We start from the raw sequence: 12555 nt of genomic DNA on the forward strand, positions 1-12555 counted from the left end.
GTGAGAGTCATATAGGATGGTATTTATTTCAATAGCATACAGGAAATATGTAATATGACACGTATGTGGGCCTCTCATGAGGAGGAAGAAGTAAAAAGGGGAAAATGAGATGTGATATTCTAATAAACTCTAAATTTCGAGAAAGTTTATATTAGAATATAAGTTTGGTAACAAAGAGACTGGGGCAGGGGGCTGTGTGGCCGGTGAGATGGGGTATGGGCGCTTGCGGGGTGATGAGAAGCCCTGGGTCCCTCTTAGGGGTTTGGAAGTCCCAAGGTAGCGAGCCCTTGAGTCCATTAAGCTAGGTGTATTTTCCAAGCGTAAGACGGAGCTCTGTCTGAAAGATCCAACTGCGAGCTGTTTTGTTTAAGACACGCAGAGAACAGAATGTAATCGTTAGAGGTGTGGAAAGACACCTAGAGCTAGTGGCACTGACGTATGCTGTCCAGAAGTGGAAAGCAGACTTAAATGGTGGGCCAGAAATTAAGTCTTTGAAGATTCCAAAAAGGGTCTTGGAACTGAGCGACGCTGTCACCAGAGAGAGGCTGAGGGGGTTGGTGAATAGGAGAGTCTATTGTTTAGAAATCATTATAGTTTGTTCTTACAAGTTTGGCAGGTTCTTGGTACAATTATACAACTACACATACATTTGGCATATAGAGATGAATTATGTATTCTGCATGTAATTACATGTAGCAAAATGTGTACTTTTATTTGGTGGGTATTTACATAGTGCAGGGAATCGTGTACTCAGAAATAATTAGCATAAAGTATTATTTAAAAAACAAAACAAAAGTTGTTTGGTTTTCTCGAGCTTCAGAAAAAAAAAGAATCTGGAATCTTCCTTTCATTTATTCCAATAGTCCATGCCAAATTGTTCTGGAAGGCCATCGCCAAAGACAAAAGGAAGACACTGTAATCTCCCTCTGTTGTTCATCATCTTTTGATTTAAGGAAAAGGCCTTTTCAAATTTAAAGTGTCTCAATACTTCTGTCTGGCCTTAGATATTCCTAAATTTAAAACATTTTCAAATTCAGTCAACTTGAATGAATACCTAGATATAAATTTTCAGCTTCTATATTTGTAAAACTGAGACTCTTGTATGACTCATTAGGAGTATGAATAATTTTTTTACCGTGCATCAAAAAGTAGCCATGTCTTTATGTTTATCTGTGAATAAGTTATGAAGGAAACATTTAGCATTATATATTGTCTCTGGTTATCTGACATATTTCTTGTTGGAAACAATTCAAAACCAGTTCTAATTTGGATGCAAAAATATTCAGAAAGTGAATTAAGGTTTTAGAGCTGAATCTCTTTTGAGTTTTCTTTTTAAGCATATCACATAGGACAGAAGATTTCTGAATTTTTTCATTATTCTTGGCGTTGGCTTAAAAACTCTATTCTCCAACTTTTTCTGGAGATAAAGTTTCTAAGTGAAACTTAATTTTATGAGTTCATTATAAATAAGATCTTAGAACATAGAGACTCTTTTGTGAGGGATAAAGAGGATGGCTTTTTTTATAATGCCCTAATTGTAAGACATTTTTCAGTTTGGAAGAAATTCTTGATGGTTAATTCCTTCAAGGAATTAGGTTAACTATATCAGAACGATTACTAAATTAGAATCTTTAGGAAACAGGGTAATATATTTTCCTTTCTTGGGGCTATCAAAGGAGGACCAATTTAGTAATAATCAACCCATATGGCATTTTAGAGAATTTGCCAATTTTCACCTTAATTGATTTAATCAACTATATGTAGCTGTTGGGAGACAGGAGGGTCCACCAACGCCAGGAGGGCAGGAAAGTGTGAACTTCTGAAAGTGCTTTACAGTGTTCTGTAAGTTACATTCATTAGTATTATCACATCCCCATTATAGGCAAAATAAAATGGGTCAGAAAAGAAATTTAGGCATTCTGGACGCATATTTATTTGTCTGATCTGGTGCGAAACTGTAATTATTTAAAGGGTTCAGGAACAAACATCATTTTGGTCAGTCTTCCCATCTGATTACTTGGGGCTTGATTTTTGAAAGATTGGGATGGTGAATTAGTCATATACTTGGGAACTGTGAGCTTTCTTTCCCTAAAGGGAGAGCCAGAACATCAGTGTCTCCGGGTTGTTTTTCTTGTGCTTCATTCTAAGTAATATTGTTTTCAAGTGAAGACACTTCTCATTTCCTGGGCCAGTTATCTTACTAACCTGCCTCTGTCTCACACTTCGCTCTGGGTTCTTATAGCCATTATTCCATTGTCTTTGTAGATGCTAATAGAGATCTAGGTCCTAAAACCTTTCCATTTTCTGAATATTTTATACAGTACACAGCTTGTATAGATCCACTATATTTGGATGTCAGCAGGTCCTCCTGATCTACCAAGGGGAGGCTGAAAGTCAACATAAAAAGAAAGAAAGAAAAAGAAAGAAAATAGCCTTTTGAAATAGATATAATTTGTTCTTATTCTATGTCTATACTCAAGAAAAAGATAATGTACTTTAACAAGTTTTTTTAGGTCTCTGCTGATTCTTTCAGGCAGCTAAGGGAATCTTTGATCAGTGATTTATCTGAAGTGCTTTTCCTTTAAAATGGTAACATTTTGTGGTGCTGGTAAAGTTATTCTAAACCTTTTTCCCCCTGTAGAGAGCAATTAGCCTTGTATATCTCAAAACTTTGGTAGAAGAAATCTAAACTTTATTTAAATAGAGCTTAACATTTGGGCCATTCAATGTAGTGCTTTTTCGACTAAGTCCAGTTAGCATGTAAATAACGTAAGTATAACCTGAAATGTAACAAGGGTATTTAATACTCATCCAAATTTATTTCTGAAATATTGCCGTGGATTCAGAATCCTGAATTCCAACCAGATGTATTTCTGGAGTATTACACAGGTCATATATATTTCACTTTTTTTTGGGTTCAAACCCTGGGGATCGACACGATAATTAGATTGAGAACATCTGCACCAAATCCAAACCATTTCCCTGATCCTTCCTTGAGCCTTCCCCACGGGAGGGTTTTTTTTTTTTTTTTTAAGCCCTTGCACATTTTATTTGTCTAGGTACCTTTCGGGCAATTCCGAGGTCTCACCTGCCTGCCACTGCACAAATAGGAGGGGAAGGCAGACGTACCCTCAAGTGTGGGAGCGGGAGGAATCTTTACATGTGGCATTTCGTCGGGACGGGAATCGCTAGAGGTGGCACTGCTGTTTCCCGCTAGGGGCCTGGCTTTGGGACAGGGCGTGGCCAAGCGCGGGGCGCGCGGGTGGGCACGTGCGCAGGGACCAGAGGACGCGAGTGTCGGGGCGCCGCTGCCCTCTACCGGGCGGCGCGGTCGGAGCTGCAGCGCGGTCGCTAGCCGCCTGCGCGCGCGGGCTCGGGCGCCCCACGCCGAGCCGGCCCTAGGCGTCCCGAGGTCGGGAGTGCCCTGCTTGGCGCGGCGTCACTGCATCTGGGGCCAAGGCTCCCGGCGCCCGCCCGCTCCCACCCACCTGCTTCCTGCCCTTGCTGCGGCTCAAAGCTGCCGCCGGGACGCCCAGGGAACCCCCCCCAAAGACCTCGGGAGTCGCGCGTTGTCGAAACTGAGGCTCCTGGTCGCCAGTGGCAGACCTGGGGGCAAGTGTGTTCTCCAAATCTCGGGGACTTTCACTTCCAGTCCCTTCATTCAAAAATGTTGAGTTCACTCCAACGATCAACGCTAAACCCTCGAACTCAGTTGAAATGCAATTATATCCCACTTACATGTTTTGTGTTCCTTACAGATTTTATTTACATATAATTTTCGAGATTGAGGAATGTGGGTATTTGTTTTAACTAATTACACGTTAAAATAAGGGCGGGAGAGTAAAAGTACAGTATTCCTACTGGAAACTCCAACTCACGTGTGTTATAATCAATTAAAGATGACGACCATAAAACGCGTACTTCTTGCCAGGTTTCTTCGAAGAAAGAAATCAAAAGAGAATTGACTTTGGGGTTTATATTTTAGCATTCCTGTAAACTAGGGGCCATGCTTTTTGTTATGAGCGTACCCACACTTTCCAAGTTTTTGCACCCAAACCGATGTGTCTGAACTACAGGAAGTTTCTAAGGCTGTTCCGCTTAAGCGGTGCGGGGGGATACAGAACTGGGCTCCAAGACTTTTCCTGTCGTGGCCTAAGCTGGCGCAGCTCCGGCGGACAGGGGCCATCGGGACCCCCGGCCACCAGGGGCGCGGTGCGGCGCGGGGACCGCGCGGCCACTGTGCGGGACATTAACGTGTGCAGCGACACGGGGGTCAGGGCTGCTTTCCCCCGGCTCCAGTGCCCCCAACATGAAACGCCGTTCGTGTCTGGCTCGGTCTCTGAATCCGGCTGGGTCGCAGGGAGAGGGTGTGCGGCAGCCGACCGCCAGAGCGCCTCGCACCAGCGCCGCAGCCGCGGGCCGGGTCCAGGCGGGGTCGGGGCTCGGGCAGGTGGTCGCGGCGGCTCCGCGCGCTCGGCGCCCTGCCGGAGGGCGAGTGAAAGCGGCGCGGGGCCGGTGCCCTTCCCAAACGGCCGCCCGCTCCCAACAGAGGGCCCAGAAGGGGCTGCGCTGCGTCGCCGCCCGAGACCGCGACCCCCGGCGCCCGAAAACCGCCCCAGGTGAGCCGGGCCCGGGGCCTCCTGCGGGGGCCCGGGGCGCCCCTCCCGTCGCCCTCCAGCGCCCCCTCGGGGCCGGGGAGGCGGCCGCCGCCCGCAGGGGCCGGGGGCTCGGGAGGGGCGGGGGTCGCGGGCCTGGCGGCGGGTGCGGGGGGGGAGGGGGCAGGGGCCGCGCACGCGAGGCCCGGCGGCCGCCGCCGCGCCCTCGGGCTCCGACTCCGGCTCCGGCTCGGGCTCGCCATGGCTGCGGCGGCGCCGTGAGGAGGAGTCCGCGTCCTCCGTGGCGGCGACGGCGGCCGGCTCCAGGCCGGGTTTTGGCGCCGCCCGCCTGCTGCCTCCTGGCGGCTCCTGAACTCCAGCCCCCTCTCTATCAGCCTCTCACTCCGTCTCAATATGTCTCAAGATGGCGGCCAATGTGGGATCGATGTTTCAATATTGGAAGCGCTTTGATTTACAGCAGCTGCAGGTCAGGCTTCTCCTCGCTCGGCCTCTCGCCCGGGGGTGGGGGCTGCGGGCGGTCGCGGCCTCCCCCGGGGCTCCGGGCTGCCCGGCCGCCGGGGGGCCGCGGCGGAGGGGAGGAGGGGGGTGCCGGGGAAAGCGGGGCCGAGTCGGGGATAAGTCCCTCTCGCTCCCCGGCCCCCATTGATAACTCGCTTGATCAGAAATTGATCCTCTTTGTTCAATTCATCGATCAGCCCAAGATGGCGCCGGGAGCCGCCGCCGCCACCGCTGCCCCCGGTGTCGGCCCCCACCCCGGGCGCCCCCCCGGCCCTGCGCCGCCGCCGCCACCGCCGCCGCCGCCGCCGCGGGACCGGGGAGGGGGCGGCCCCGGCGGTCCGCGGGGTGCGCGCGCGAGCGGGGAGCGGGCGGCGGGCGGCGGCGGCGGGCGCTGCGCCGGGAGGGGGCTGCGGCCCGGCGGCGGCGCCCGGCCGCGCGCCCCGCGCCCCCTGCCCGCCGTATTCCCGGGGAAAGTTTGTGGGGAGTTGCTGTGGGGGTGAAGCGCCTGCCTCTCCAGGAGGAGCAGCCGCCGCCACTGCCGCCGGCGCGGCGGAGCTGGGGCTGGTGGCGCTGTGGTGCCGCCGGCTCGGGGGAGGGTCAGAGCGGCCACCGGCGGCGGCGGCGGCGGCGCGGCCGGGCTCCGGCCAGGCGGGCGGGTGGCCGGGCGGGCGTCCGCGCTACCCGGCCGGCCCGGGCCCCGGCCGCGGCCCCCAGCCGCGGCCCCCGGCTGTCAGCGGGCGGGGACCGCGCCGCCGCTCCCCCGCCAGGCGTGGGGCGCCCAGCGCGGACCCCGGGGTTTGTTTACGTCCGGGCGGGTGCCCGGGGGCCACCCGCAGACCCCGCAGCCGCCCCGCTCTTTTGTGTGCCTGCAGGAGCGGCGCGGAGCCGGCCCCTCCGCGGCCGGGGACCCCGGTAGGGGCGCTTGGGGAAACTTGCTGGGGGCAGCGGGCGCCGCGCACGCGGAGCCCGGGTGTCGTGTGTCCCGGGGGCGCGGGTACGGGCGCCGGAGGAGGGCTGCAACTTTCCCCGAACGCAGGCCCGGCTCTGCGCGCGGTTGCGCGGTCTGTCCGGGCCGGGGGCGCTTGCTCCCCGGCGCCTGTCCGGGCGGTCCTCTCCCCGCGCCCAGGGGCTCCCGCGGACCCCAGTAAATATCCCACCCCCCCGCTTCTCTCTGATCCTCTCCTCCGAGGCCCTGTCCTCCCAGCAGGGCCCGCGGGGGGCAATGGACCGCGCGGCGGGTCCGCTTCGAAATGCCTACTCCGATCGGGTTCTCGAAACCAAAGCCCCCGGGGCCTCGCTGGACTGTGGTATACCGGGCCGTGGTCCACGCGCCGAGCCCCGGGCGCCGAGGGGGCATCGTGCTGGGGCTCCACATCCGGCGCCCGAGCCGCAGGCGTGCCCAGGGGGCGCGTTCCTGCCTGCCAACCCCCACCCAGGGGAGCGGCGCGCCCTCGGGGTCCGCCCGGGACCAGCCAGCTCCGCGCTCGCGGCGCCGGGACGGCCCCGGGACTCTGCCAGGTGGATGTTGTGCGTAGCCGGAGCCAAGTTGAAGGTGAGCGGCGTGTGGGCCAGAAACTCCGCGAGCGCTGGCGGTGGTGTTGGGGGGGTGTCTGCGTCTTAGAGACCCTGGGCGGCCTGGCGCTCCGGGGCGGGGGTGTGGGCCCTCGGCGTCCCGGGGGGGACGGCTGTTGCTCCCAACTCAAAGGTGTGCTTGAAGGTAAACTTGGCCTAACTTTCCTAACCCGGAGGACTGGTGATAGTGACCTACAGTACTTTTAGGAGGAAAGCAAATGAACTCCAGATGCGGGCTTGTATGAAGTGAAGCGGATTGGATTAAAATGTATATAAACGGAGTATGACAACTTTAATTGTGTGTGCTTGTTTTCTGCTCTTGCCTACGTAAGAGCGGTAAAGCAGACTCATAGTCGTTATGAAATTTCTTCAGATTTCTCACTTAACTAGCAAGAAGACTATGTGAAATATGTATTTCCGATAAGATTAAAACTTAAAGGAGTTCGTGTTTATTGACTAAAATAGATTACTCCAAAGTGTCTATTGTGTAAATTAGATTCCTGAATGTAATGAACACAGCTGAATGGCATTTTTGATAAATTGGTCTACCCTGTTTTAGTAAAAATAGCTCCCTTTTACCATAATTTAATTCCTGAGCTTACTGTAAAACCCGTTGTGGAGTTTTAGGAGACAAACCTTAATTTTTTTTTTTTCTTGTCTTCCTAAACGTGACATTCTAGCTTAACACCAATGCGGTTTCTTCTTTAAGCATCCTGGCAAAACTGCCTGGGAGGTGGATTTGGTTTCTAGGGAGTTATTATATGAACTCGTTGACCCCGTTCCCCCCCACCTTGGTGATTAGCTAGTTCTTCAGGGTAGCATGGTTAACTGTGTAACTTTACTGAAAAGTTTCCCTGTCAGTTCATGTGAATGCACTTTCAGATGTTCATCTTGAACCTTAAAAATTCTTTGAGCATCGTTTTTTTTACTGAGCAGCCATTGGCTTTTGGTGATAGATAAGGATTTGGCCTTCGATGATTTCCTATTGCCGCTTCATCGCCTGTTTGAAAACCTTCAGCTGCCTGTGGAACGCCCAAGTTCCAGGAGAAGGCTAAACTAGTTCTTTCTCTGGGCCCTGAAGAGGCCTTTTGAATTGATATCTAGTTTAGCGTCACCTCTATTCTCTGACAGTAAGTGAGCCAGTGGGACTGCAGTTTGAGAAGAGAGAATTCATTAGTTTCAGACTCTTCTCATCTTTCCAGAGCCCCTTACACCGAGATCGGGTTGCCTGCAGAGCCCAGCGAGGGTTGTGGTAAAGAGGCTGGGTCTCGGAGGGTCCAGGTGAGTTGAGGCAATTGTGCCCCTGGCCACAATGCGGGGAGCCCCTGGCCACAATGCGGGGAGCCCCTGGCCACAATGCGGGGAGCCGGGGCTGAGTTCCGGGCCCTCTGCTCGGTCTGACTTGAAGCTGCCTTGGGCTGTGCAGTGAGTGCCCAGGAAGAGAGTTTCTGAAGACTGAGCTCTATTTTGTTTCCTTTTTAGTCCCAAAGTCTTGTTGGTATGGGAATTTCAGTGATCTGGCCTTGTTAAGACTAGTTGGACAAGTTTTTATCCTATCCCAGACTTGTAAAAACCAGGTTTTTTTTTTTTTTTAATAAGAAAACCACTATTGTATAAATTTGTCTTTTAAATACACGTTTGGAAAGAGGACACTTTCTAAAATGAGCTCATGTAACTCTGTATGTTAGGGTAGCTTTTTGCCAGTGCCTGGCTAGGGCGTTCGTTATTCCTCCGTGGTGACTAGCCTTTCCCTTTAAGGAACCTCTGCAAAAGTAACCTTTAAATGTTTTCCTCTTTTTCAAAATAAGAAAACAGTTTCATTTTTGCTGCAAGTCCATTTTCTGGTTGCTTTTATTTTGTTTTCTCCTGTGAAGGAAGTGTGTATGTTACCAGCCCTCCAGAACTCTTCCCTCTAGGAAGTATATTATTTTGATTAAAATATGTATCTCATCTAGGACCCTTTATAAAATAATGAGTAAACAAATGGAGGGGTTCCACACAACTGCTGTTTTTGTTTTCTTGATTCTCTTAATATCATTGTCTTTGAGATTGAGTGGGAAGGGGGTCATTATCAGTTGATTAAAGTTTTTTTTTTCTTTTTCTTTTATACAAAACTATGTGTAGGGGTTTTTTTTTGGGTTTTTGTTTTGCCTTTTTTTTTTTTTTTTTAAAGGTGTAAGTCAGTGAAGGGGTTGAGTTACGCAGCACCTCCTGGCAGTTGGGTCCATAGAGGCCCTCTTCTGCTTCCCCAATTTCACCCATCTCCTGCCGGTAGTTAGTGACATGAAACGGACAGATTGCTAGTCCCCTCAGGAATGACTCTCTCCTAATCCACTGAGCTAACCTTAAAATTAAAAATACTGTCTGGTGAGCTGATGGAGCCCAAGACCTTTAGTGGCTGTTGAAGAAGTTCTCTGCCCTGTTGTATGCAATTCAGACGAACCCACTAGGGTTCATGCGGGGCTGGGGGGTGGTGGTGTGGAGGGGGGGGTGTCCCTGTGCAGAAGCACCAGGCTGTGCTTGGAGACCCTCCACTCCGAGTCTACCTGGAGCAGTCAGCAGTCTAAACTGCTCCTGAGGCTGTGCTCATATTCTGTGTCTTAGGAGAGAAAACAGGGCTCCAAGTAGAAAATCCATGTGCCTTTCAGCTCCTTTATAAAAGCACAAGGAACATCCTCAGTGAAAGGAAGGAAGGACAAATTTGTTAGAGGAAAAGTTGTACATTTTTAAAAAGAGAAATTCATCGTGTGAAAAATCCTGCAGAGCTAAGCCAGATTCCTACCTGTGCTTCCGTCTTTTTCAGGTCACACGTTTGGCTTCATGTAAGTGTCACATATTTAAAAGACAGGTATATCTGATGGACTATAACATAAATGCTGACTAAAAGTTACTATAAACATTAAATATACAGGATCATATATTTTTAGAAATTATTTAAAAACCTATTTAATGTATTATACATACATTATATATATATAGTAGCTTTCCCTATGACAGTTCTGATTTTTACAAGTAATTGTCAAAGATAGAAATTCGTGTATTTCATCCTGTTGTTTTGTCTGAAGCTCTGCATTATGGCTGCAGAGAGATAGTTTTGGTTTCAGCTGAAATTCCCCTGCCTCTGATTGTCTAAACCAGACCCTTAATCTTATTTTAACATACTTAAAATGTTCAGAAAACCCGGAAGAATTGTTTTGTATAAGTAGCAAGTGAATGTGGTTTAAGCACTCAAGCAGTTCTGGTATCTAATTGGAAACAGGTGGAATTCTTGGAATCCTGTGTTTGAATCTTATTATAGCAGAGCACAGAGACACTCCTTACTTATGGCCATTCATTTTGTTGAAGCTGTTTGAAATGGGGCTCTGTGACCTCTCCCTGTGCCCCACTGCTGTTTACCTGATGTTCAGCTGTGCTGGGCGTTTTAGGGACGGGATACCTGTGTGTGCTTGGACACCCAAGAGAACTGTGCATGTGTGGATCACGGAGTGAAAGGGGAACTTTAATGGCATAATTAGACGAGCGATTTAATATCTGTATTATATAACTAATAGAGCAAAGAAATTTGTGATTTCTGATTTAATAAGCATTTGTTGACATGAGCATTTGGGTACCTTTTCTTATACCCTGATAAACATTTCAAATTCAGAAAGAAATTACTTTCCCTAAGTACATTTAGAGATGTAACCTTAAATAGCAACCAAACCAGACCAAACCAAACACCAGGTTAGGAGGATATTTCAGTAAAATGTTCACGGTGGGCCCTCTGAATTATCTCAGTCATTCTTCCTATTCTACTTTTCAAAGCCAGCTAATAGCCTTGGTTTTGCTTTATGTTTAAGAACCAAGTTTCGGTTGGTGTTTAGGTGCTGATTTGTGTCGAGCTGTCGGTTCTCACAGTCTTGGATTTGCTGGGCTGTAATCAGTCCTGCTTTTCAGCTCTCCTCTGAGAACGCTGGTAGAGGAGAACGGTCTTTGGCTGGGCAGGAGGTGTTCCTGCAGGGACTTACCTGGGATTGACGGGGTACCTGTGGCATAGCCTTCATTTGTACCATGGCTTGAAGCTGCTTTGAAGCACCTGGGCTAAGCACCTGGGATAATGTACCTGTGACTTAAAAAGTCTGTGCGCTACCCTGTTCATATAATGTGACATAGTTTGAAGGCGAACAGCTCTTCCTGAAAGACGTCTGATTTGTTGCAAACCCCATCAAGAACCTTTCCTTTGAAAAGTAAACAACTTTCTAATAAAAATAATTCTAATTCTTGCTGTAATTAAATTCTGATACGATGATGTTAGTGTGCAAAATAAATGTTGTCAGTTTCTTCATTTGAATCTGAAGGCCTTTCCTTAGGCAGGAGACCCCGGGCAGGCAGCAGAATTTTTGTGTTTATTAGAGCCCTGGGCCTGGGGCAGCCCGGGAAGTTCTTCAAATGTATGATTGGTGGGATCCCTACGCAGAGGTTTCCCCCCCCGCCCCATCCTCAGGAACACCATGGGACAGGTGACCGGAAAGGAGCGGGGTTGGGAGTGTTCAGTCCTTCCAAGAATTTATCCAACACTGCAGAGCCACTGGAAGAATAGGTAGGAGGTGCACGTGAAACTGACTAGATTCTGCTTCCTTCTTTGAGGCACTTGTGAAGTTGGGAACACCAGCTATGTGGTCCACACCTTTTATAAAACACAAGAGGCCACAGCAGGGCCTACCCAGTCTTGCTTGTGGCCGACTCACTCAGCTGACAGTTGAAATCCTGGATGCTTTTGACTGTGATTTGTGAAGTTAATGTCGGGAGAAATTACCAGAGCTCTCTCTGAAGCTTGTGCTCTCTTAGCATTACCCTGGGTATACCAGCCTGCGGCCGTTTTCTTAGACATCTTTCTCTTTGACTGTGTTTATCAAATAAGTTAAAGGAGTTAACATTTCTTTAAAAAGTTATGCATAGTTGTGTGGTGTCTTGAGTTTGGTTAAGGGAAAAACAGATTGACAAATTAGCTCTTTCTTAAGTGAACATTGCGAAATTGTGAGAAATAGAATGCCATTCTTACTGTCATTAAAATTTTATTTGGGTGTTGACAGCTTTTTGCCAAATGTAAGGCGTTCAGATCCTGTCCACCCAGCTGTAAAAAACAAAAAACCCAACCAGCTCAAAAGCTTCTTTCCAATTTCCCCCAAAAAGCAAGATGGTCTTTCTTAATCACCAGGTCTCTTTCCCTAATAAATTGTTAACATTTTATTTTCTAACATAGTTTTATATTTTTAAGGCCCAAAAGAATATGAACTCATTTTAGGCCTCTTGGTTCAGTTGTTATTTTGGACCTGCAAGGGTCTTTGGTTTATTGCCACCTTCCCTTGGATTTTTAGAGGAGAAATTGCTGTTTAGATCAAAATAATTTGATGTAAAGCTAGTAAGTGACACCAAAGGTAAATCCTTGTCTTGAAGAGCTGGAAGATGCAAATAGAAGCAAGGCCGGTGAGCTGCTGGCAAAGGAAGGGCCGCTTCGGAGCCGCGCTCAGCCTGGGTGCTGCCAGCCGAGTGCCTGCTGCCACCCTGCTTGCCACTTCTTGTCCCTCTCTGAGCTCCCGCCCTGCCAAGCCTGTCCCCTCCTTCGTGTGACAACTGTTGTTGTTGTTGTTTTTTTAAAAGTATTTGTGGAGCTCCATTATTTTGAGATTCTTGGAAGAAAGATACTATGTAAATGAAAATTAAAAATAAAATTCTTGCTGGAGGGGATTATACATTCAATTTTTTGATTAGGTTTGGAAAAGATTTTTTTTCTCCTTACCCTGAAAATAAGAACATTCGGTTGCTCCTGTCACCGTTTTTGCTTCATTCTGAAAGGTGTGGCAGATAATGGTGAAACGCATCCTTTATT

General features: G+C 49.1%; 1 protein-coding gene across 10 annotated transcripts in view; it reads left to right on the plus strand.

Annotated features, from left to right (window-relative positions):
• Positions 1-4986: 4986 nt before the first annotated feature.
• Positions 4987-12555, plus strand: part of CUX1 (cut like homeobox 1) — a gene marked incomplete at its 5' end in the record, with an annotated part of 375083 nt that continues 367514 nt past the window's right edge. For 8 of the 10 annotated variants that reach the window (XM_082857328.1, XM_082857320.1, XM_082857322.1 and 5 more), the window contains one exon: positions 4987-5082. In XM_082857328.1, the coding sequence (XP_082713454.1) occupies positions 5020-5082 (63 nt within the window). Of the gene's footprint in view, positions 5083-6336; positions 6667-12555 lie in introns of those variants that run through there. The other 2 variants (XM_082857319.1, XM_082857321.1) reach the window with 1 other exon arrangement.

The sequence above is a fragment of the Leucopleurus acutus genome, assembly GCF_964270905.1.
Source record: "Leucopleurus acutus genome assembly, chromosome: 16".
Taxonomy (NCBI): Eukaryota; Metazoa; Chordata; class Mammalia; order Artiodactyla; family Delphinidae; genus Leucopleurus; species Leucopleurus acutus.